Genomic DNA, 23,618 nt, shown 5'->3' with positions numbered 1-23,618 from the left:
CACAAGAACTAGGGGTCACCAATGAAATTAACAAAAGGAAGTATTTTTTCACATAATGCCCAGTCAGCCTGTGGAACTCCTTGCAAGAGGATGTTGTGAAGGCCAAGACTATAGCAGGGTTCAAAAAAGAACTAGGTAAATTCATGGAGGATAGGTCCATCAATGGCTATTAGTCAGGATGGGTAGGGATGGCGTCTCTAGCCTCTGTTTGCCAGAAGCTGGGAATGGGCGACAGGGGTTCGATCATTTCATGATTACCTATTCTGTTCATTCCCAGTGGGGCACCTGGCACTGGCCACTGTTGCAAGACAGGATACTGGGCTAGATGGACCTTTGATCCGACCCAGTAAGGCCATTCTTATGTTCTGTCTGATACCTGGAGTCTCCCTGTCAGCATTCAGATGGATCAGAGGTAAGGATTGCTCCCAAGGCTACCCCTTTATGGTTGAAATAGGCTAGCAAGCTGGCAGGCATCTTCTCTGCATGGGCTTCGATGAATAGCAAATGCAGACAGTTTGTGATCATCGTTTAACAATCAACAGCCATTCAAAGATAATGTATTTTGTAAAGGCCATTCAGACGATGAAATGTAAAATGGTCTACAGGTAAATCAACAAGTTTCAGGTAAATGAAGACATTAGCATTTCACTAGTTTTCATACATTAATTAAATCATCTAAATGCTAATACATCCTTTGATTTAAGTTTAAGCAAGCACAGGATACAGACATGAAAAAGGACATTACAACAGGTTAATTTAGTTGCATTAATATACATCATACAGGATACATATACAATGTAAATAGCATTCAGCTGATTACAGACAATGGTAGGGAATAATGTTAACATTTAACAGACAAGTGAATTGGGACACTTAACGCTGCCTTGAGGTCTTGACCTGAGCTCAGTTAGCTGCTAGTACCACATCCTCTCTGATAAACAGCACACTTGGAAACTTTTCAAAGGCAATAGGTAACTTGTTAGAGAAGGGAATTTAGCTAACATAGTTTGCATCTTTATTATTATTTTCTGTGTACCTTTTATGTGTTTGCTTTTCCTTACTATTTCATCTTTAAAACCATGATTTTTCTATTAAATAAACCTTTTGTTATTTTTATTCTAAGCAGGTTTCTGTTGTACAATCTGGGTGGTTGGTCCCAAGTGGACAGATAACTGGGAACACGTTTCACATCACAGGGGGTGACAAAGCAGAAGGGGATGTAAGGTAGTTAAGAATTTGGGGGAGTAATCTGGGGAAACTCAGGACCAGAAGGACTGTTGGAGTCACTCTGCAAGGAGTAACTAGGCAGGCGGAAGCGTGTTACATTTTTTTGCTTAAAAGCTTGCTACTATTATCAGAGCTCTCAGCCATAGTAGCATAGCTTAAGCGTACCCAAAATTAGAAGGCTAGCAGCGACCAAATGTCTTACTGATCTGTGTGACCCCCAAACATCAACACTCCTGTTAGAACACCCAGGATTTGCTCTTGTATCATACTTGAACCTAAGCAGCATCAAAGTCCTCTCTACCAGGTCTTCCTCTGAAAGTACCACTTTGCAATGTGTGATAAACCATTCCTGGGGGCTTGATGGCCCTCACATATATTTAGTTCAGAAGGTGGAGAAAGCTACTAGGAAAGAAGCTGTTCTAGATTTGATTTTTGACAAGTAGGGAGGAACTGGTTGAGAATTTGAAAGTGGAAGGCAGCTTGGGTGAAACTGGACTACAATTAGGATTAAACTGATTTTATTGCACTTTGTATTTCATTGTACAAGTATGAAATGAATATAGAGATAAACCCTTAATAAGGGTCAAGAAACCTACAAACAGTGATTCAATCTGGAATATCTGTATGAATTACGTTTCCAGTAGCAACTCCATGGAAGAGGGTACCAGCAGATTGTTCCAAGTTTTATTTTTGACCTTCAAGACCACACTCCTCCCTTTTTTGTTTGTAGTATATCAGACTTGGGATTAAGGCAAAAATATTTTTCTTGAAAGACAAGTTAAAAATGGCTTAATAATAGATAAGGTGGAGAGAAAAAAATTTAAATATATTCAGATTTAAAAAAATGAGAAACATTTTGGGGTTGGAAAATCTCATGTATTAAATCTGCTATAATGCTTTCCATTACACATTACCATTAATAATGAGCTAATAAAGTAAATTGTATCGCATTGTAAGGGACCTTTTAAGATGACTGTGTGTCAGGAGTGTTATGTACCGTATAAACTCCTTCATTAGCCCATTCGTTTATAAGCCGACCCCCCAAAATGGCTAGGTAAAAACAACAAAAAACTATATGACCCTTTCATAAGGTGACCCTATGTTTCAGGAGTTGGAAAACTTTGGCTCCCGGCCCGTTAGCGTAAGCCACTGGTGAGTTGGGACATTTTGTTTACTTGGAGCGTCTGCAGGCATGGAGCCCCTCAGCTCCCTGTGGCTGTGGTTTGCCATTCCCAACCCAGTAAACTACATTATAAACACATTTTTTCTTATGTTTACAAATTATTCTTTCGTTAATTTAGTTTTTTAAATAAAGTTAGCCCATCATATTTATACTAATAAAAAGGAAGCAAGAAAATGAGAAACTTACTTTCTTCCTCTTTGGTTTTTGATATAATGTTCCTAATTATTTATGTAACTGTTCTTGAAAAAATCCATGGTCAAATACTGTTATGTGGCACCTGATCATGATTCCATCGAAGTTAATGGCTAAAGTCTTATTTACGTTAATAGGGCAGGATCAGCCAGTAAAGGTTCATGTATTTTTTCCCTCCATTAGAGAAATATTTTTCCATTACAATAACATTTCAGACTGGAATAAAAAAATATCGATCTTTATTTCAATCATTCAATACAAAGTCTTGATTAAAACTAAACTGTTTTGGGAAATAAAATGCTATACATTACTGAATACCTTAAAGTAACTCATATATCATCACTTATAGAAAGGTAAGCTGAAATCAGGGTAGAAATCCTAACTTCGTTGAGGTCAATAGGCAATTTGACTTTGACTTCTATGGAGCCAAGATGTCACTCAAGTTTTTAAATATGTGCATATTTTCAATATACAAGTCACTTTGATATTTTATTCACCCTTCAACTAAATCTTTGGATCCAGGCCTACGTCTACTCACACAGTAGCACTTATACAAGGAGTCTTATTGAAAATGAAGTGTTACTTAAAGGACCCAGTTTGCAACCCCTATTCATGTTAAGTACAAAAATAATTACAGTTGTGATACAATGAAGGGATGATAAATTTCACAGCTTTTAGAGTATATACAAATTTTTTTTAAAAATTGTAGTTATGACTATACAATTATGATTGATGTTATGTTTAACACTTAATGAAAGTTCTAGAGATCTGTTCTAAACAATTGAAAAAAATATTCTTAAAATGCATGAAACTCATTTTCTCTAAATTTACACACAGCAGATTCCGAAAGCTTTCAAACGTGTTAAATATCTACTTCAGAATGTTAAAATTTATATAGTACTATCACTATTTAATGATTAATGTAGAACTGTATAAAAACATTTAACTGTGTTAATGCTTTGGTTTAAGAGGCTTTTTGTAATTTCTTTATTGAATAGCATATTCTCTTTAAATATTATTGATTTAAAAGTTCAATCTCACACCTCAGAAAGATCAAATGGTATAAAATAGCCAGCATTTAAATAATGGCAAGTTTTGTCGGTGGTATAAGATTATCTTCATAGCTATAAGTAAAACAATCTCGTATGGGAGATCTTTGTAAAACACAAAGCATGTAATTATTTCTTTAGCACTGGACATTTACTCCCACAGTGTAATGTAGTCTGAAGTCTTTCCCTCCTTCCCCAGCACAGGAGATGCTACCTTTCCTTTTCCAATATATAAAAATTAGAGGTACTCTTTAACCATAGATTAGGTATACACCTGGAAACATGCAGGAAGACCTCACCAAATCTGGAGTCCATCAAGTTAATCACAGTACCTTTACTTCCAGTTAAAACCTGCTTTAAATTAGGTATGGATTTTCATTCTGTAACTTCTCCTCCTTTATTGAATCTGTTACCCACAGCTCAGATAGGATTTTAAATTTTTTCTCAAATGTTCTCCTAAGTGCTTTTATCTCTTTCACATGAGTATGATCTTCTCCCATAATTACATGGGACACGCCCTCCTTTAGCTCCGAGACTATTTTTGCTCCATGAAAACGGAGCTCCAAAGCTCTAATTGATAGCATTGTTCCATGGGTCTTGGTACTGGGGTCATTAACAACAGCATAAAGGTCCAGATAAATGGTATTTTGCCTGAACATACAGAGTGGAGAGCTATTCCACAAATAACGTTCTTCTAAGTCAGCAATCATGTCCAGAGGCATCTTCTCATCATTCTTATTATTAATTCTTGAGAATACTTCCTTTAGTTGGATCACATCTGTATCTGCTGTGTAGCTGTCACCATAACGATCGTACTCACATGCAAAATGTTGTTTTGTATCTGGAGACATGTGAATCATGAAGGCAGGCTGCCATGGTACGAACATTTTTGTTTTAAAACACTGTAAAAGCCACTCTGCTCTCACAACATCATGCTTGTTGGAAGATATAATATTTTTTACTCTGACATTCTCAATTCCTGCAATAACACAGTAAGTGTCTGGTCCAGGATTTTGCACCACATTACCACCACTTTCTGCTACTTTACTTTCCAGTTCAGATTTTGAATGGTTTTCTGTTCCAGTCATAACACAAAACTCAACATCTTCAAATATATTAGAAATCTTATTTACATTGGAAAGATCGGGGGCTTTAAAATGATCCATGATTCCAATTATTTTCTTAATCTTTGGTACAGTTTTCCGTTTCTTTTCTTGTGGTTCATCACCACCCATATCAAGGTGCTTAGATGCTAACTTCCCTGATGCTTTACCTCTGAGCTGTTCTAAGAAATCCAAAGTCATACATTCATGCCACTCTTTGTCCTCTCTTATTTTCTCAATTCGAGGGAATCGCAAAGTGCAATCAGTTTTGTACATATCACTAGTAACAATCTCTGCTGCCTTAATCTGAACTATGACTGAGTTACAAGGCTCTATGTAGACTTCAGGCTTCTCAGTTCCACATAAAATATTACAAGGAGGATCTCTTTTACGGTAAGGCTTCCAGTGTTTGGCCAATTTCAAACCAAGATCGTATAGCTCCTTCATAGTGTAACCAGAACCAACACGACAAATAGAATAAAAGACAGATGGTTTTTCACCAGGAGGGGAACTCTCAGCAACAGCACACAAAAAGTGAGACATCATACCACCACGCAAACCTTTCCCCCAGTAACCGCCAATAATTAATAGGTCTAGTTCATCCACGAGCCCATTGACATACTCTGGTTTTATTTTTAACCACCCTTCCCCACGTTTGTCTGGCTTGTAAAAGGACATAGGATCTTTTATCACGATTCCTTCTTCTCTGTTATCTATTGCTTCATTTAGAGCATCAACTACTTCTTTCCTGGTGCTAGCCTGTGTTTTATGCACTATGTGTATTCTGCCTGTTATTGGTGTAAACAGCTCATTTAGAATCTCATATCTTTTGCTTAGTATCTCATGACCCAACTTCTGATCATTAACCATTAATACATCAAACACACAAAAGCATGTCTGCAGATCAGAATCATCTACCATTCTTTTTATGTCAAATTTGTTTCCCTTCTGCATAAAAGTTTGTGTATTGGGATTGTAGGCCATCATTTCACCATCAAGAATGCAGTTTTGTATACTATTTTTAAACACATTATGAATAAATGGAGTTAATGAACCTTCAAGGGGAGAAGCACCAAACTGCTGAGTATAATCAAACCCGTTACGAGAGAAATACTTGTATACATCTCCATCTTTGTGCATCTGCATACGTTCACCATCTAGTTTAGTTTCTATGTAAAAACTTCGGTAGTTCATTTGTTTCTCAATTTGCTGGACATTAGCAATAGCAGCAAGCATAGGTTTAAAGGCAGAAAACAACATGATGGAGGCATTACTGAGTGATACAGAAGGGTCATGCAGTTGTCTGCAAACTTTCTCCAGGTCAGTTGTGAAATTGTGTAACTCAGCAGCATCAGGATGGAAAAGGGAAAATATGGTTTGCTGACTAATACCAAGTTTTAGATCCTTTATAATCATCCGGATCAGCCACTTTTGTTCAAGTGCTGAGCTCTGAGTTATTAACTGAAGAAGACTTTTCTTTACTAGGTCCTTCCTTTTGGCAGCATTATTACTAGCAACTGAATCCAGGAACTCAGTCACCTGTTGTATGGTCAGTCTGCCTTGTTTTGGGCACCTCGGTTTCAGTACAAAATAGGCAATCATTGCAAAGTCTCCAGTATCTCCACGGGAGCCAGTAGGTGTTCTATAATTTAAAAGTTTTAGGGCATCTTTTCCTTCTTTGGGTAAATTGAGCAGTTCAATATAGAGCTTAGCAAGCATGGTTTCTTTAATTCCATAAGCCATTCTCTCTCTCTCCAATTGTGGAAGAATAAGTCGCATTGCTGGATAAAAAGAGTCTGAGACATCTTTCTCTTTTTTATGAAGAGCATCATGAAATTTCCTCCATGAATCTAAAAATTCCTTGAAATACTTGGTTTTCTCTGGCCGGGATTTACATTTCTGTATTCGTTCTAAAATTGAACACAGATCTGCAAAAGGAACTACTGAGGCCACAGTTCGTTTAGGGGAAGATTGTGAAGTAGGTGAGGAAGACATCAGGATTCACTTTTTCACTATAATAAAAACCAAAAATATTTCAAGTGAAAGACAACATACCACCAAATTGCCCTCTTTCTCTAAAGAATTAGGTAGGTTTTTAAAAATTACTTTTGCATAGAACACTCAGTAGATATTGCTACACTTAGTTTAACTACCGTTATTATCATCACCTATATTACAATACCACCCCACAACCGCAACTGAAATCAGGGCCCTCCTGTGCTAGGCTCTGAAAAAAAAAAAAAAATGCAGTAAATCCCTGAAGAGAATACATTTTACACTGACAACACAGTTAAAAGGATGGAAAAAGGAAATATTATCCAATTTTTACTGATGGGGAACGGAGACACCATGAGATTACAGGTAAAATGTTTGAAAGTGCCTAAGTGATTTAGGAGCATAAGGGCCACTATCAAAAGTTACTAAGGCTTGGTCTATACCTAAAACATAGGTCAACATAGCTCCATCACTCAGGGCTATGAAAAATTTCATGATCTGTTCAACATAGTTAGGATAACCTACCACCTCTTGAGGGGAAGAATTTCCTACAGCAATAGAAAAACCTTTTCTGTCACTAAAGCGAGTGTCAACATTACTGCGCATAACTGCAGCATTTACAGTTGTGCTGTCACTGCACTTGTAGTATAGACATATCCTGAGGCACTTAGGAACATAAGTCCCATTAACTCAAGGACACACAAAAGTCTGTGGCAGACCTTCAAATTGATCCAACATCTCCTGCCACCCAGCCTTAGCCTCAAACCATCATCTCTCTTCTATCCAGACTCCCATACTTGAGAGGAAATATTGCATCATATAACAGGACTGTCCAGGACATTTAATCATTCTTATTTTCAATTAAACTGAGGTATCAGATGGTTCAAGGGACAGTAATGAATTACAGTCTTGCATCTCTGTGACAGATTTAAATATAGTGCAGGTTAGTAGTACATAATTAGATGGTTCTTAGGTAGTTACTACTGAGCACGTTGAGGCATGACTAAAACCCATAACCCAACAGAAAATGATGCATCCTGCCAAATTTGGCACCCAAGCCCCCTAATTCCATCACCTAAAACACAACTTTGGAGAAGGAGACACAGAAATCTGCATGTCCACTCCCTACTCTGTATTTTTCCAGTGTCAAAATGCTGGGTTCTGTTATTTTTTGGGGACACTAATGGCAGTTAAAGATGTTCTTTATTTGGGGAGTGTAATTTTGACTCCAGCACAAAAAACAGCAGGATTCAAATTTTACTCTTTACTTCTTCTAGTGGACAAGCGGTTAGGGAGTTCGAGCACTACAATCATGCATTATTACAACTACACACATATACACACACCCCAGACTGTTTGATGTATATGCTTATTATCTCTGGTCTTACACTGTGGCTACATCTACACAGAAATGCAAGCCTAGTGCTAATGGGACTTGAGTCAGCTGACCTGTGTCATGGAACCTGGGGCTTGAGCATCTACATTTAATTTTAACTGCAGATTAAGAATTTTCTGACTCATGCTCCAACCTAGGGCTCTGGCATCCACACTGCAGTGCGCAGTCCCAAGTCATAGTATCCAGAGCCCCCACTCCCCAGTATCGACACTCTAGCCCTAGGAACATGTGCATTGTGGGAAACCTCTACGGCCCATTCTGTTTCCTAACTGCGGGTGGTGCTATTGATGGGACTCATGGCCACAAGGAGCATGAGTACACAAACCACATATTTAGCTCCTTTGGTGGCTGTGTCAGTAGACCGACTGCAGTTTGAGAAGGCTTTATACTGAACTATCATCTAATCTGAGAATTGGGCTCTATAGCTCTAGGCTGAGTCACAGTGGCATGAAAATCCCCACGAGCACCTGTTCTGAGTATAATTAGGACATCAGTCTCCAGGCCTGTCAACTATTAAACTTAAACTTTGCAATTCTTAATTTTTAAAACTGGATGTTCAATGAAGATGTGTTTATTTGTTCATTCATTCCTTTTTGTTTTGAAGTCTGACATAAAATGAAGGTATCAGAGGAAAATGACATCCCTGGCTGCTGCTGATTGCGGAACAGTTAAGTGCATCCCCCGGGCTTGGGGTGCAGTGTTCTCCAGCATTCTGTGAGGATCCCTTATCCCTGCCCCCTCTGTACCCTAGGAGGTTGCAGGGAAATTTTGGGGCTGTTTCCCACTCACCACCCAGGCTGTATGCACTGACAGCATATACAGCCTGAGTGTCCCTGCACACTAGGGTGATCAGACAGAAAATGTGAAAAACCAGGAGGGAGAGTGAGTGAGTGAGTGAGTGAGTGAGTGAGTGAGTGAGTGTGTGTGTGTGTGTGGTGGGAGAGGATAATAGGAGCGTATATAAGAAAAAGACCCAAAAAATTGGGGCTGTCCCTATAAAATCGGGACATCTGGTCACCCTACTGCACACACAGCCCCAGGGAGGGCAAGGGAAGCCTGGGCGCAAGGGCCAAAAAGCAGAAGAACAGGGATCAAGTGCTGCCCTGCAGGGATAGGGAGTGGTAAACCTCCTGGCTCAGAGCAGCTCAGAATAGGATGACCCCCAACATTCCAGCAGCTAAGAGCTACCTCTCCTTTGTCAAATTTTGCTCCTTGCTTCGGGCAAGTTCCATGCTTCAGCGAGGAGCCGGAGCCGCAGGCACCACTGCAGGCAAATTTGGGGGCTGGCACCCACTCACAGTCCTGAAAGTGCACACAACCTGGGTGCGCACACACCCTCCAGCCCCAGGGAAGGCTGGGGGAACACTGGAGCAAGGGCCAGAGAGTAGAGCAGGGACTAACCACTGCCCTGCAAGGGAGGGAAAGCAGTAGAGCTCCTGACTCAGCCTGGCACAGGGAGGGATGAGCCCCAACATCCTGGAAGCTGACTCTCACTTTGAAACTTTGCTCCCTGCTCTGGGCAAGTTCCACACAGCAGCGAACAGGAGATGGAGGGAAGAGCAGGAAGGGACAGCGGACTTGGCCAGGCATTAATGTTGATTCTGGCCTGCTGCATAGCAGAGCCACTCTGCTGTCAGGAACCACGAGATACATCTGAAGGACTCCTGAGATGTGAGCCAAGCCAGGGCCACATGTACATAGGAGACCAGTAGGGACCCTAGGTCCCGGCTTAACATGGGCTTAGACTCTCCTACCCTGAAAGGTCCTGGGCCTGAGCTCTAGTTTAGCACAACTGCAGTGTGGACACACAGGTTTTTCTTGAACCCAGGCTCAGACCCAGGCTTAATCTGTTGTGTGGACATACCCTGAGAATCTTTGGACAAGAACGACCTTCTGCGTTGTGTGTCCAGCACTTGGTACTTTGGGACCCAATCCACTGCAATACAAATTAATAATAATTAGCCAAGCTTGCAAGGTCTTACATTTCGCTTGATGTATACAGTGTTGTTACAGCTGTGTTGGTACCAAAACATTAGAGAGACAAAGTGGGTGAGAGATCATCATTTACTGGACTAGTGTCTGTTGTTGAGAGACAACCTTTTGAGCTTACATAGACTTGAAGAAGAGCTCTGAGTAAACAGCTCTCTCTCTCACCAACAGAAGTTGGAACCATAAAGATATTACACATAGACAGGCAGAAATGCCATCAAGCTGAGTGGGTGAGGTAATGCTGCATCCCATCAATTTCAAAACATCGGATAATGTTGCAGGCATAAGTGACCAGACGCCTCTTGATTTGGGGAGAAATCAGGGACATACAGCACCCACCGCCTTCTTGTTTTTAGCATAGCCAGGGCTTCAATCACTTTTAAAAGTTGTCTGCCCAGCAAACCACCAGTGATGGCATCATGAACACTTCCCAGGACAACAATCGCCCGGCCCAGCTCTGCTCGTGCTCCCAACACAGACACCCGGAATTATTTACAGATAATACTACAACGGCGACAAGAGTGGGCGAAGGGGAGAGGCGGGTGCACACAGAGCCCCTGCATGGCGGTGGGGGGGGGGGCGTGACGGCGGACTTCGCATAGCGGTGGGGACACCCCCCCTCAGCTGCGGGGTTCTCGGTAGGGGAAGACTCGGACTGAGGGGGGCCGCGGGGAATCCCTGTCCTGGCGGGGGATGGGAGGGCGGCACGGGACTGGGGGGGGGGGCGGGGGCTGCAACCTACACACCCAGAGGCCGCTACGGGTAACGCGCCTGCGTCACAACGGTCCCAACGCCTCCTGACCCGCCGCCCCACCTTCAGCCCAACTCACCCGCCACCGGCAACGAGCCCGGCTCTTGCCCCACCACACGTCACAACACGTCACTGGGGGGCACGCACCACCCCGGAAGCTCGTTCCTCGGACCCGCCCATTCGGAAGATGTAGGGGGGGAGTTTCCCGACGACGCCAGGTCGAGGGCCCTCCCCGCGCGCAGTGATTCAGTCCTGGCCGGGACTAGCTCTTACACCCGGTGGGTTGGTTCGTCCCAGGAAGAAAGGCATGTTGGTCCCGTTCTACCTCCCTCCCCCGTCCTACGCAATAATTCGTTGTCCTAGTATCAGGTCGGGGGAGGCGCCACAATGATGCCTTTGACCCCGGAAGCGGAAGTGGCTGCGGCGGTGGTTTCGTTCCCGGAAGCGGTGGTGGTTGAAGTTGGAAGTCCCGGCTTTGGCCCGAGCGAGCGTGGCGGGGGCGCGTGCTCCAGCTGCGGAGGAGAATGAGTCGCGGGGGCCCCGCCGAGACCGATTTCAGCCTAGGAGCGGTCCCGGCAGCGCGGCGCCTCTGAGTGAGTGAGAGACACGCGGGGAGGCGCGAGGGCGGCGTGGAGCTGCGGGGGCCGCGGGGGCGTCTTCCTGCTGCTGGGAGCCATCGCAGGGCTGCCCTGGCCCCTCCCCCGCGCCTGTCACTGGAGGAGGGAGGCGTCGCCCCCCCTCCTCCCCGCGGCTGTTCCGTGCTTGGTGCTGGGCGGGCTCCTGCCGAGACCCGCAGATCGGAGCCCAGCGAGACTCCCCCGGGCGGACCCTGCCCCGGCCACGCTGGGTCGGTAGCTGAGGCTTCGCCGACCCCGTGTCTCGGCCGCAGGGCAGGTCGGTGCCTGTTCTGCTCCAGACCACGTGAGGCTCGGTCGGGAATATTTTTCCTGGGCCAGAATGATACGGAGTCGCCAGATAACTCCACGCTCTGTGCGGGGACTGGAGCGGAAACTCGCAGTGAACACGAGTGACCAGGAGGAGGAAGCGTGTAGACAAAGCGTGTGCGTGAGGAGAGCACGGCACGGCAGAGGAGGAAAAGCAGCGGGACACAAAATGCTTTTTCCGGATGTATTAAATCGATCGAATAATAATGAATAATCTAAGCTTGATAAATTAAGTAATCAAAGGTTAGATGTGTAGCTCAGTTTAGTCAATAACCTGTTTCTCTAAACAGTTGGATAGTCATCTGTGCTTAAATATTCTTAAATTATTTCTTTTCACTTATGCATTAAGGTAGCTGATTTCCACAAGATCCTCACATTTATTGTACAGCTTAATTTTAATAAACTATCCAATACACTAATTACTAGAGGCTATATACATTTTATAGTAAGTAATTTGTTAAAAGTTTCAGATGTCTTGGGATTTTCTCCTCTTCAGTGAAACCAAATAGTATTTTATAAGCTTTTAGAACTTTCTGGCATGCAAGAATTGAGGTTGATGGGTAGAGCAAGAGTGTTAAGAAACTAACTTGCAGGAGTAAAGTAAGTAGGTCTAATCTTTAGGACCACCAATGTTTACTGCATGCCTCTTAAAATCTTCCCAAATAATCAGAGAGAAATCATCCTTTTTTAATAACTTAAAATTACAAAGCTCGCAAAACTCATTGATCTCAAAAATAAATGTTTGTTTAGAATCCTAATACCTGGCTAGCCAGATCTTGGTTTCAGTGTCCAGTGCAGCTTGTCGGATATGTCACTGCAAAGGTGGCTATGAGTGATGTATGTGACTGTCAGGTACCAGTCCAGGTCTGAGAAGCAATGGAGAGTGGTCTCAGACTGCTCTAAATTGTGCAGGCTGTAATAGCTCCCACGGGTCTATAATAGCAAAAAGGGCTCAAGTTCTCTTTCAGCCAGCATCACCCCCTAGGCTGGCATTAGGATGGAGGTAGTGTAGAACTGACACTATGCCATCTTGGTACTCTTCTTTGCCAGGAGTATGTCCAACCAGCCAATTAAGTTGCCTTTGTGACTGTCTTGCAGGTACCCAATATCTCATACATATTTTCTATTTACATTACTAAACTCTTAGATATTGCTACTTACTGCTAGTCAAGAACAGTTGGCTTCAGGAAACTCAAAACAAAATCTTTGTGAAAATGTTAGTAATGCTCATTAAGGATTACTGATTTTGAGGTCTGCATGTCAGTCAGAACTGAGATTTCCATAACAAAAAAGTGAATTTTAGATACTTGTTTCATTGTTCTTGGTACCCCAGGCTCTGTTTTGGCCAATGTAATAGAATGTGTGTGTAGTGTAAAAATTTCAAATATTAAATTGTTTTAAGAATTTTTTGATAAACTAAAACATTTGACTCTCATCATAGTTTTCCAAGAGAAACAGTGCACTGTTACTTGAAACATTGTGGACCATGACTTCTCTCTTTAACTAAAATCATTTGGATTTTTTTGGCCATGACAAGCAACCACTTTTAGTGGTTATAAAGGGCTAGTATTTTATCCAGGAGTGGGAAGGAGGCACATGTAGACAATATAAATTCAGTTTCTTATCTGCTGGCCCACGAGTCAGGAGTTGTCATCTTAGCTCTTCCAGTAACCCATACAGTCACCCTTGAACAAGTCACCTTATTCCTCTGCTTCCTAGCTTTCACATCTGTAAAATGAGGAAAATACTTATCTTCTTTCATAGGGCACTCACATTTACAGATAGAAAACACTATAAATGGATGTCTTGTACTTAAAGATAATATTGACTATTTGTCATATTTGGGGAAAAGAAGAAATATTGGTTAGCTGAAATTTAGTATTTGAAAGGGAATGTTGTTAGTCTGGAAGACACTGAAGGAAATTACTGTTTGGCTCCATGATTAATCCTCGGGGAATTTTGTGCCAAAAAATTAAAAATTCTGCATACAATATTTTAAAATTCTGCATATTTTAATTATCAAAATAATACAGTATAATCATACCAGTTTCAATTATTCTTGGTCATTTATTTCAAAATACCTGTCAGCAAGTATGTCTGTGACAATACAGAAGATAAAATATTGAGGAAATTTTTTTTTGACAGATTACTTACTCAGCATATAAGTATAGAACTTTGAATAATTCATTTAAACTACAATACAGAACTGTATCTTGTGCCCCCTGAGAAACAGTGCAGAGTCACTGATGGGGAAGTCAAGGATAACGGAGAGGCTGAGGGAGAGGGAAGGAGCCTGGGAGGGAACCTGGAGGGTTGTTGGATATGGCGGGGAGAAATAAGGAACAGATTTCTTGGAGGGCAGAGAGGGATTGTTAGGGAGCCTCCCCCATGCAGATCCTGGTGTACCCCTAGCCTTTCCCATTCAGTCAGGCACATCTGCCCCTGTTCCCATGTGTTCTTGCACCCCTTCTCCCCTGTGTCCCTCAACCCCTACTCAGACACCCACTCTCCCACCCTCATGTGGCTCTGTACTCAGTCACCCCCGTGTGTCCCTGCACCCCCACAGCCAGCTCCCTCCCAATCCCCATTGAAGGGTTAAAATCCATGTGCATTTTATATAACAACCAGGTATATGAATTGTGCTGGCTCTGTTCCAAACCCAAAGTCCAGAGTATGGTCAAAAAAACAAAGGCCTAGCAAATAGTAATCAGCTAAGAAAAATCTGGGGTAAACAAATAATCTTGTTTTGCTAAAATAAGACCAGTCAGTAGATTGCCAGATGTTAAAGCTAAGAACTAAATAATTGCAACTAAAAACTTGCAAATTAAACAAAGAATCCCTGTTCCTATTGTGATAGTTTCTTCTGTAGGGAGACATTCTTTCCACAGATCCAACTTTGAGTTTATAAAAAGTTGGCACGTCAGTATAAAATATGGCACCCTCCCTTTCCCAGGGACCAGTACCTGCCTTAAGACATAAAGGAGACAATCTTTATTGCTGTATACTTTCCCTGTTTCTTTTCTTTAACCCCTAGAAATGTATCTGTTGAACAATCAAAGGAGTTGCTCCATTCCTATAAACCCCAAATCAAAATTCAACATATATATTTTATACTAATAACATTTTATTGAAGTATTAATTAAATGTTAACTTGCTAACTTAAGACCATGGGCGAAGACATTATGTAACCTGTTAACCATTGGCTAATGTGCTGTCTTGTCTTGCGGCTAAATCTATCCCAGGATGTGAAACTACCTTCCCTGTCACTTTTCCCTGCTTATGAAAAATCCATATATTCTATTGTAATCAATTAACAGTGTCTCTAAGCCTAGTAAGCAAGGTAACACTTTGCCAGCGCTGTGTGTAATAAACTTCTATGCATAGCCTCTACATGGTGTGAATTTATGTCCTTTGCCCATGTGTCTCTATACCCCCTTCCCTGTCCCCATTGTGACACTGCACCCCATATTCTTCATAGAGATATTATGATATGATAATGGCCTAATTCTGATCTATTTTATTCAAGATAGTTCATGTGGGAGAGGTTATGATTGATTATCCTATTTGTATGCATGTATCAGTTTTGTATCCGATTTTACTAATATTGACTATATATCTGTATTACAAATGTGTTTACATTTGGGGAATGCCCACTAGACAAAACACTGTCAGTCTAGATGGCTGGCTGGGTAGGGCCAATTCAGATTAATATGCCATTAGGAGAAAACAATAGGCCTTAAAATAAACTTATCTCCCACCTGAGGACCCTACAAACAGCGTCCAAGTTATGGCTGCTGTGACCCTACAGGGACATGTGATCAGGTCACCTGGTGCTGGATTCCATCTTGGGATACCAGTGTTTTTCCACTGTCTGGCATGGGAACCAAGCTTTGAGACAAAGGGTTCCCACCATATGCAAAAGCTATTTAAGGCAGAGACGTGACATCATCATGGTTCTTTACTGACTCCCCACCCAAAAAGACTCTTGGAAACACCACAGAACAGAGACACTGAACTGAGGGGAAGTGTTGGATCCCAGCTAAAGAGATTTTTAGCCTGTGAATGGAACACCTGGAGATTTTAAACTGTAAATTAGTGCAGCTTGCCCTTTAAGAATCTGCTGCCTGCTGGTATCATGGTTTAGGATGAGGATCTGCTGTTCATATTCAATCTCTTTAGTATATTAAGCTCAGTTTGCATGTTTTGTTTATTTGCTAGATAATCTGCTTTGATCTTTTTGCTATCCCTTGTAATCACTTAAAATCTGTCTTTTATAGTTAATCAACTTGTTTTTGCTTTGTCTAAAAGCCAGTGTATGGGAGTCATAACTCAGGGCAGAAAGTTGTTGAATATTTCTTCTCCACATTGAGGGAGGGGGTGACTTTCATGAGCTTACGCTGTACAGTTCTCTGTGCAGCGCAAGACAGTATAATTTTGGGTTTACATGCCAGAGGGGTGAGTGTGTATGTGCCTGAGTAGCTGAGAAGTTCCTTAGCTAAAGCCTTCCTATGCAGAGCTGATCACAGCATCTGCATGCAACTGCAGCTGTGTGTGTGTTTGTCCCTACCTGTATGTGTGTTGGTGAAAGTGTAGGCTGGAGCCTGGGAGAAGGCTCGGCAGGCAGGTCACGCCAGTACAGCATAAAGTGAGTCCAGGTTGGTGGGTGAGGGGGGCTTAATGGTATCCCAGTTCCAGGTGGCACCCCAAGGGGTAACCTATCACACCCATATGTTCCTGTGCCCCCATTCAGCCACCCCTTCCCCATGTGTCCCTGTGTCCTCAGCCACCCCCATCTGGCCCTGCAGTCCCTCCCCCGTCCCCATCTAGCCCTGCACTTCCATTCCCATTCAGCCTCTTCCCCAGTCTGTCCTTCTCCACTAACCCTTATTAAGCCCAGGCTGTGACCCCCACTCCCCAGATCCCAATGTGCCCCACGCTGTTTGTTTGCCCCCTCCCACCCTATATACTTGGTCTTCTGACTTGGCCCCACTGGCAGGGCGCTGTGCTGCCAGGAAGGCAGCCTCTTTTCCTTCCTATCACAGCTGGCTAGGGCCCTGGAGTGGCTGCTGTGTTTGGTGCCACAGTGACCCCTAGTGGGTAAAAGGCATAACTGCAGCTGCTTTTTGGCAGAAGTTATTTTCTGCAGGGGGATAAAAATTGTGTGTGGCACATGAATTATGAGCAAGCCCTGTGAAGCAGAATTCCCCTATTAGTATCCATGATATAAATACAAACGGTGAGGGAGGCTTTTGACATGTTGACTGAAAAAAATGAACAGCTGTACAGGAGTTTGATTACTTTTAGGTACGGCATATTTGCTTTTACTTGCAAAGACTAGCAGTTAGAATTTTTTTGGTAAATTTCCCCATGCAGATAGCCTCATAATAAAAATAATTATCTTCAGAAAATGAGATGGTGTAAAGCATAATTTTCAAGGTTTATTTTGTTTTCATAAACCTTGCTTTGTCCTCTCGACTATCACCCAAGCCTGGTTTAAAGTATTTTTGTGGGATCCCTGAGTATGATGGAACAGAAATTGAGACTTGAAATCTGAATTGGGCTTTATGTCTTCAAGGGTTATATATAATGTAAAGTTAACAAGATAATTATTGCATGTTGTTTTTATTCTGCCTGTCACTGGAGTTAAGGTGTGATAGTCTTCCCTCTCTCTCAAAATGTAAATAAATGTAAGAATAGTAGAGGGGGTTTAGGACATGTTTTTGCTGTGGGGTGAATTAATGAGCTTTTTGGCGTGTAATTTAGTAGCTGGTCTTTGAATCTTTTTAGGGTTCACACTGAATTAATGAGGTCTAGCTGTGATACTAGTGCACTTTCTATAATTACTTAACAGCTCATAACGTGTTTAAAATATGCATTCCACCCAGCTTTCCCATGCTCTGAGTGTAGGCCCGGCAAAATTGTCATATTTGGCAGAGAGAATGTAAAGGCCCGGATGTAGAAAAGTCACAGGCCTGAGAAAGAATTCATATGTGGCATTCAGGGCCGGCTCCAGGCACCAGCGTAGCAAGCAGGTGCCTGGGGCGGCCAGTAAAGAGAGGGGCGGCACATGTGGCAGTTCGGCGGCAATTCAGCAGTGGGGCCGTCACTTCCTCTCGGAGTGAAGGATCTGCCGCCAAATTCCCGCAGTAGAAGAAGCGGCGGTAGAGCTGCTGCCAGTCGCGAACATGGCTCTTTTTTTTGCTGCTTGGGGAGGCAGAAATGCTAGAGCTGGCCCTGGTGGCATTCAGTTACTTTAAAAACTCTCAGGAAAACTGCAGCAAGTGTGCTCTTGTTCAACATTGAATTATCTTGGGTCTTAAGACATTTTACTGTAAACTGATTTAAAAACCAGTCTCAGAATGTTAATTATGTTTGGGGAATTTTTTTGACACTTGACGTACTTCATCTTAATGTTAATATAGTACTATTTGAAAAATCATTAAAATATAAATCTGAAAAGAGAGAGAAAAATGGTCTCAATCCTGCAAAATGAGATTTGCAGGTGTTCAGCATGAATTTCATTAGGCTCTCTCATATGGCAACAGGAAAAGCAACATTAAACTTGAGGCCACTCAGCATCTTGGCGGATCAGGCCCATGGGCATAGCAGTTTAGTCCAACTCTTAGCTAATACACTAGCAATTAAAGAAGGCCAATACTAAAGCACTACATTTAAAAAAAAATCTTAAAATGTAGAGTTGCTTTTACCCTCCAAAAACTTGGAATTTGGGGCCAAATTCTTCTGCTTTTCAGAAGGGTAGCCTCCTTGGCGTCAGATGGTCTATTAGCATAAGAGAAGTGGGATTTATTTGGCTTCTTTTATATAATATTGTTTGAATGTTTAAATTTCTTTGAACAAGAAACTTTTTAACTGATTTTAAAATCACTCTAAGAGCTAAATAGTCAAAGGTAGAGAAGTTCTAAGCCTTCTTTGCTTTTTATATAACTAGCAGTTGTAGTTGTATTCTGAGCTATGTTATATTTCAATGAGAGAAACTTTTGATATAAGTGTTTCTCATATTGAAGTTGGTTTTAAACATCTTGAGAACTCAATGTTGGATGTCCATAAGGTTTTGCTCTACTCTCAGCTAGCAGTTGTTTAACAGTGCAAAATATATTTTCTATTTCTAGCTGAATTTAATTTCCAGGGTGGAGATTTTTGTTGCTGTGATTTTTTAAATCATAGTTTAGTTTTGAGTATTTATACATCAAAGATAGATGTGTACTTTTATTCTTCAAATATCAACAATATAAAACCTTAGTCACAATATATTTATATTGTATCTCATGGTTCTGTGTGAAATTCCTTGCTTTCAAATGATACCTAAGTGTTGACAGCATGACCATTATCTTACAAAAACAAAATTAACATGGATTTCAAAATGTGTGGCTTTCCCAGAGATGCATTTGCCATTTTATTCTAAGAGCACCATGATTTGTAGCAGAGGTACCACTTCAAAGGGTACGAAAAGTTGTGTCAGTAAATAGAACATTTTGTGTTCCAAATAGCATCACAAATGAAAAAAGCTAGGCAATTATTGCTTAAGCGTGTCCAAAGTCAGTGGGGGACAACTGCCCGCTTTGCACCATAGCAAGTGATGCTCCTGATTTGTAGGTTTCTCTTTCTCTGAAATCCATCTTTGCCTGTTTTTTCTTCCATTGTCCAGATCAGATTAGAGTGTGTGTGTGTGTGTATTGTAGTAAGGCATTTTACAGCTTGATGGCAGTACTGCTCTCTGAAGAAAATGTTATTTGTAGCTTTCTTTAAAATGATTTTATGTTCGTATCAGCTTACATGGTCTCTTACAGGGGTTTAATTTCAATTTTGCTCAGAAAAAGAACCTTCATTACCCCACATGTATACACTCTTTCAAATGGTTTTGGGGGAGAGAAGGAAAATTAAAAATCCTATGGGACTCTTTCATTTGGATTCTTTGGGTACCAATTTAATGACATCTCTTCCACCTCTGCTCTTGTGGTGCTAATATTATGGAGGGTCTGCAACTGCTCTTCTATCCAATCTCCTTCAGACTTCTGAGATAACTGGCACTGTGGATATGGGGAAAGCAGTGGACATGATATACTTTGATTTTAGCAAAGCTTTTGATATGGTCTCCCACAGTATTCTTCCAGCAAGTTAAAGAAGTATGGATTGGAAGAATGGATTATAAGGTGGAAAGAAAGCTGGCTAAATCATCGGGATTGTTGGGTAGTAATCAACGGCTCGATGTCCAGTTGACTGCCGCTATCAAGCGGAGTGCCCCAGGGGTCGGTCCTGGGGTCGGTTTTGTTCAACATCTTCGTTAATGATCTGGGTGATGGGATGTATTGCACCCACAGCAGTTTCGCGGATGACACTAAGCTGTGGGGAGAGGTATATATGCTAGAGGGTAGGGATAGGGTCCAAAGTGACCTAGACAAATTGGAGGATTGGGCCAAAAGAAATCTGATGAGGTTCAACAAGGGCAAGTGCGGAGTCCTGAACTTAAAACGGAAGAATCCCATGTACTGCTACAGACTAGGGATTGAGTGGCTAGGCAGTAGTTCTGCAGAAAAGGACCTAGGGGTCACAGTGGACAAGAAGCTGGGTACGAGTCAACAGTGTGCCCTTGTTGCCAAAAAGGCTAACAGCATTTTGGGCTGTATAGGATGGGACATTGCCAGCAGATTGAGGGATGTGATCATTCTCCTCTATTCAGCATTGGTGAAGCCTCATCTGGAGTATGGTGTCCAGTTTTGGGCCCCACACTACAAGGATGTGGAAAAATTGGAAAGAGTCCAGCAGAGGGCAATGAAAATGATTAGGGGGCTGGAGCACATGAGTTATGAGGAGAGGCTGAGGGAACTCGGATTATTTAGTCTGCAGAAGAGAAGAATGAGGCGGGATTTGATAGCTGCTTTCAACTACCTGAAGGGGGGTTCCAAAGAGGATGGAGCTAGGCTGTTCTCAGTGGTGGCAGATGACACAACAAGGAGCAATGGTTTCAAGTTGCAGTGGGAAAGGTCTAGGTTGGATATTAGGTAGCCTGAAAGTGATTACTAGGAGGTAGGTGGATCTCATCTTTAGAGGCTTTTAAGGCCCAGCTTTGAAAGCGGTGGGATGATTTGTTTGCTTGTCCTGCTTGAGGGGGCGTTGGCAGATGACCTCTGAGGTCCCTTCTCACCCTATCATTTATGATTCTGCTGGCTATAATGTGAGACCATAATGAACAGTGTGGTAACTCGGGGGAAGTTTCAGAAACTCTGGGGAAAGAATACGTGCAGCCAGCTGACACAATGTTGATGACGATACTCAGGAACAGATGGAGGTATATATCTGCGTAGCTGATGTGGCAAAGAGATGGTTATGGTCCTGTTCTCTCCTGCCTCCGCCCCCCCCCCCCGCTTATTGTCAGATTAAACAAAGTAATATTGTTTTCAGTCTGTAAAGATTTAGCACTGCAAGTCTATTTTTAGAAGTACTTAGCATTTAATTTTCTTGCTTTTAGTGGGAGAGTAGATTGGCTTTGCTTAACTCACTTTAATTTGTACAAAGGTCTTTATGCAGGTTTAATAACAGCATACCGAGAAGCTCCGTGGATACGGCAGCCTTTGGATGGCCTTCAAAGCTTTTTCTCCAATAAAGGCATGCAGAATTGAAATAGAGGTTGCTGCCTCCTGTAAAGTTTCACTTGAATGCTCAGTCTTCAGTAGGAGTATTGTTGCGAACAGAGCGTTCTGAGGCAAGAACAGTGGCGTTCGTTGCCTGGAGTGCGAAGTGCGATACACAACAGGTGGAATTCTCAAAGCGGTGCTGGGAGACTTAGCATGCCTCAGATCCAGCACACCTAATACAAGCGGCTTTTCCCTTTTTATAAGTTTTTTTTCTCTTTCTTCCCCCCCCCTCCTTTCTCCCCCTGTAGCAGTTACGTAAGCGCAGGTGCATTAAGTAATCTTGGCCGCGGCAGCTCGTTAGAAAGTTTTCCTTCTGCAAGTTATCTTGTCCTTCTGCTAAAGTGCACATGCCTTATCACTACTGCTTTAGACCGGTTTTAGCTGTGCTGCACCTGATAACTTACTGTTACACATTTAATTTCACAGCTGCTAGCTTTCTAGATCAAGTAGAGTTCAACATGAAGGAGCTTTGTTTCACTGAGGCCTAGATTTATGCCTAGTGACAGCAACAGTATGGTGTCTGATGTTGTTTATTCAAGCGTTCTTATGATTTCCAGAGGTTCTTGAGATTTTGCTCTATGCTGTGACAGTTTCTCTTTGTGTTTTTTTTCTGATCATGTTAGTAATAATGGTAGCCTCATGCACTGGATCACAGGTATTTCCCTCACCAGTGAATGGCTTATATCAAAAAAGTCTTTGGTGTCCCTTTCCTTCTTATTTCAAGGGCAATCATTTGTCGTCTTCCTCACAGAATAAAAGCACAGCTTTTCTGCCATGCCATAGTCATCTGCTTTTTCATTATCCCTGCAGTTCTTGGCACTTGAAGACCAAACCATGGGTATTTTCAGTCAGGTCTTTCAGTCAGCGTGCTTAACATTTTTCTGTACGTACTCTTGTGGTTCTATTTTCTTGTATTGTGATTCAGTGGCTGCCCAGTGTGAATTCCATTTTCAAATTTTCAGATTAACTCAGGCTAGAAATAAGAATAAACACACATGGAAAAACGAATAAAACTAGAGTGGTCTAGAGAGAGAAATTCAGTGAATGCAGTGATATCTAAGGATGATATCCTGTCCAAAAGCCAAGATTGTTTAGTGCATGAACCTCAGGTTGGAGCTAGCATGTTATGTTGTTGATGTATGATCACCTTTGCAGCATAACAGGATCCCATCTGGAGCCAACAGTCACTCAGACTGACTTTCTTAGACGTCTTTAGTAATTAGATAAGAACTCTTTAGGGGTTAAGTCCACTTCTCATTATTACTATAACTCTTCTAATTGGCATCTGTCTCGATGCATATAGTGGGCTATGTTCTGGATCTGGTTTATATATTGGGATCAGTAGTTGGAGAGAGAGTTTACTCCCATGTCATGGACTGACGACTGCGTCTCTCATTTTGATCTCTGGGTGTACTTTTCTCATTGGGGCATGAACTTGCTTTGGCATCCTGACCTTCTCCTGAACCATTATTGTTTCTGCTGATCACGAGGTATAAACAACTGACCTCTCAGTAGCCTGGATGATGATACAACTACTGCTAAATACCTTTCCCACTTGGTGGCCTGTAACAAATGAATCAGGAGGAAATATGGCTAGAAAGCTGGTAGCAGAAATCTTAAACCAAATCTGAATAACTGTGGCATTAAGCAGCATAGGCACAAAATCGGTGTGCGTGTGTGTGCGGGGGGCAAGGGGGAACAAGTAGTAGGCATCCATCTACCTAATGGTGAAATTCACCATTTCATCTGGTCATGTTAATCCAGCTATAACACTTTTTAGGTAACTAAGGGCTATAGTTGCAGCAAGGCATTTGCAAGGGATTGGGGAAGTTGGTCTGTGAAACTATTTCTGTATAACTTGTCAAAGACTGAAGACACTTGCCACGGGTATGGAAGTAAGAGTGATATCGTTTTTGTTTCTGTATCCTAGAGCTAATGCCTAGGAAGCAATTTTACAAACTGATCAAATCACCATCTGTGCCCATGCTTTGTTCTGCAATTTGGATGGGAATAAAGTTGCTATCAGCCACTGTATTTGAGGGGATTATTAGTACTAAGTAGTATTCAGATAAAAACAAAAGAGAATTCTCCTAGGAGTTAAAAAGCTTATTTTACTCTTCTCACTGATTATCAGAG

At 42.0% G+C, this 23,618-nt stretch overlaps 1 protein-coding gene across 5 annotated transcripts; it reads right to left on the bottom strand.

Annotated features, from left to right (window-relative positions):
• Positions 1–2,825: 2,825 nt before the first annotated feature.
• Positions 2,826–11,086, bottom strand: LIG4 (DNA ligase 4). Of its 5 annotated transcripts, none has more exons than XM_032794328.2 (3): positions 10,965–11,033; positions 9,955–10,081; positions 2,826–6,766 (listed from the first exon to the last, which is right to left on the bottom strand). In XM_032794328.2, exon 3 carries the CDS (start codon positions 6,747–6,749, stop codon positions 4,008–4,010), a length of 2,742 nt encoding a protein of 913 aa, XP_032650219.1. In that variant the 5' UTR covers positions 6,750–6,766; positions 9,955–10,081; positions 10,965–11,033; the 3' UTR covers positions 2,826–4,007. The 5 variants fall into 5 exon arrangements, with proteins under 5 accessions (XP_032650219.1, XP_032650222.1, XP_032650223.1 ...); XM_032794331.2 differs by having other exon boundaries at positions 10,010–10,081; XM_032794332.2 differs by having other exon boundaries at positions 10,036–10,081.
• Positions 11,087–23,618: the final 12,532 nt, after the last annotated feature.

Source organism: Chelonoidis abingdonii, chromosome 1, assembly GCF_003597395.2.
Source record: "Chelonoidis abingdonii isolate Lonesome George chromosome 1, CheloAbing_2.0, whole genome shotgun sequence".
Classification (NCBI taxonomy): Eukaryota; Metazoa; Chordata; order Testudines; family Testudinidae; genus Chelonoidis; species Chelonoidis abingdonii.
The sequence above is the reverse complement of the archived record's forward strand: the minus strand, read 5'-3'. Positions and strand labels throughout refer to the sequence as shown.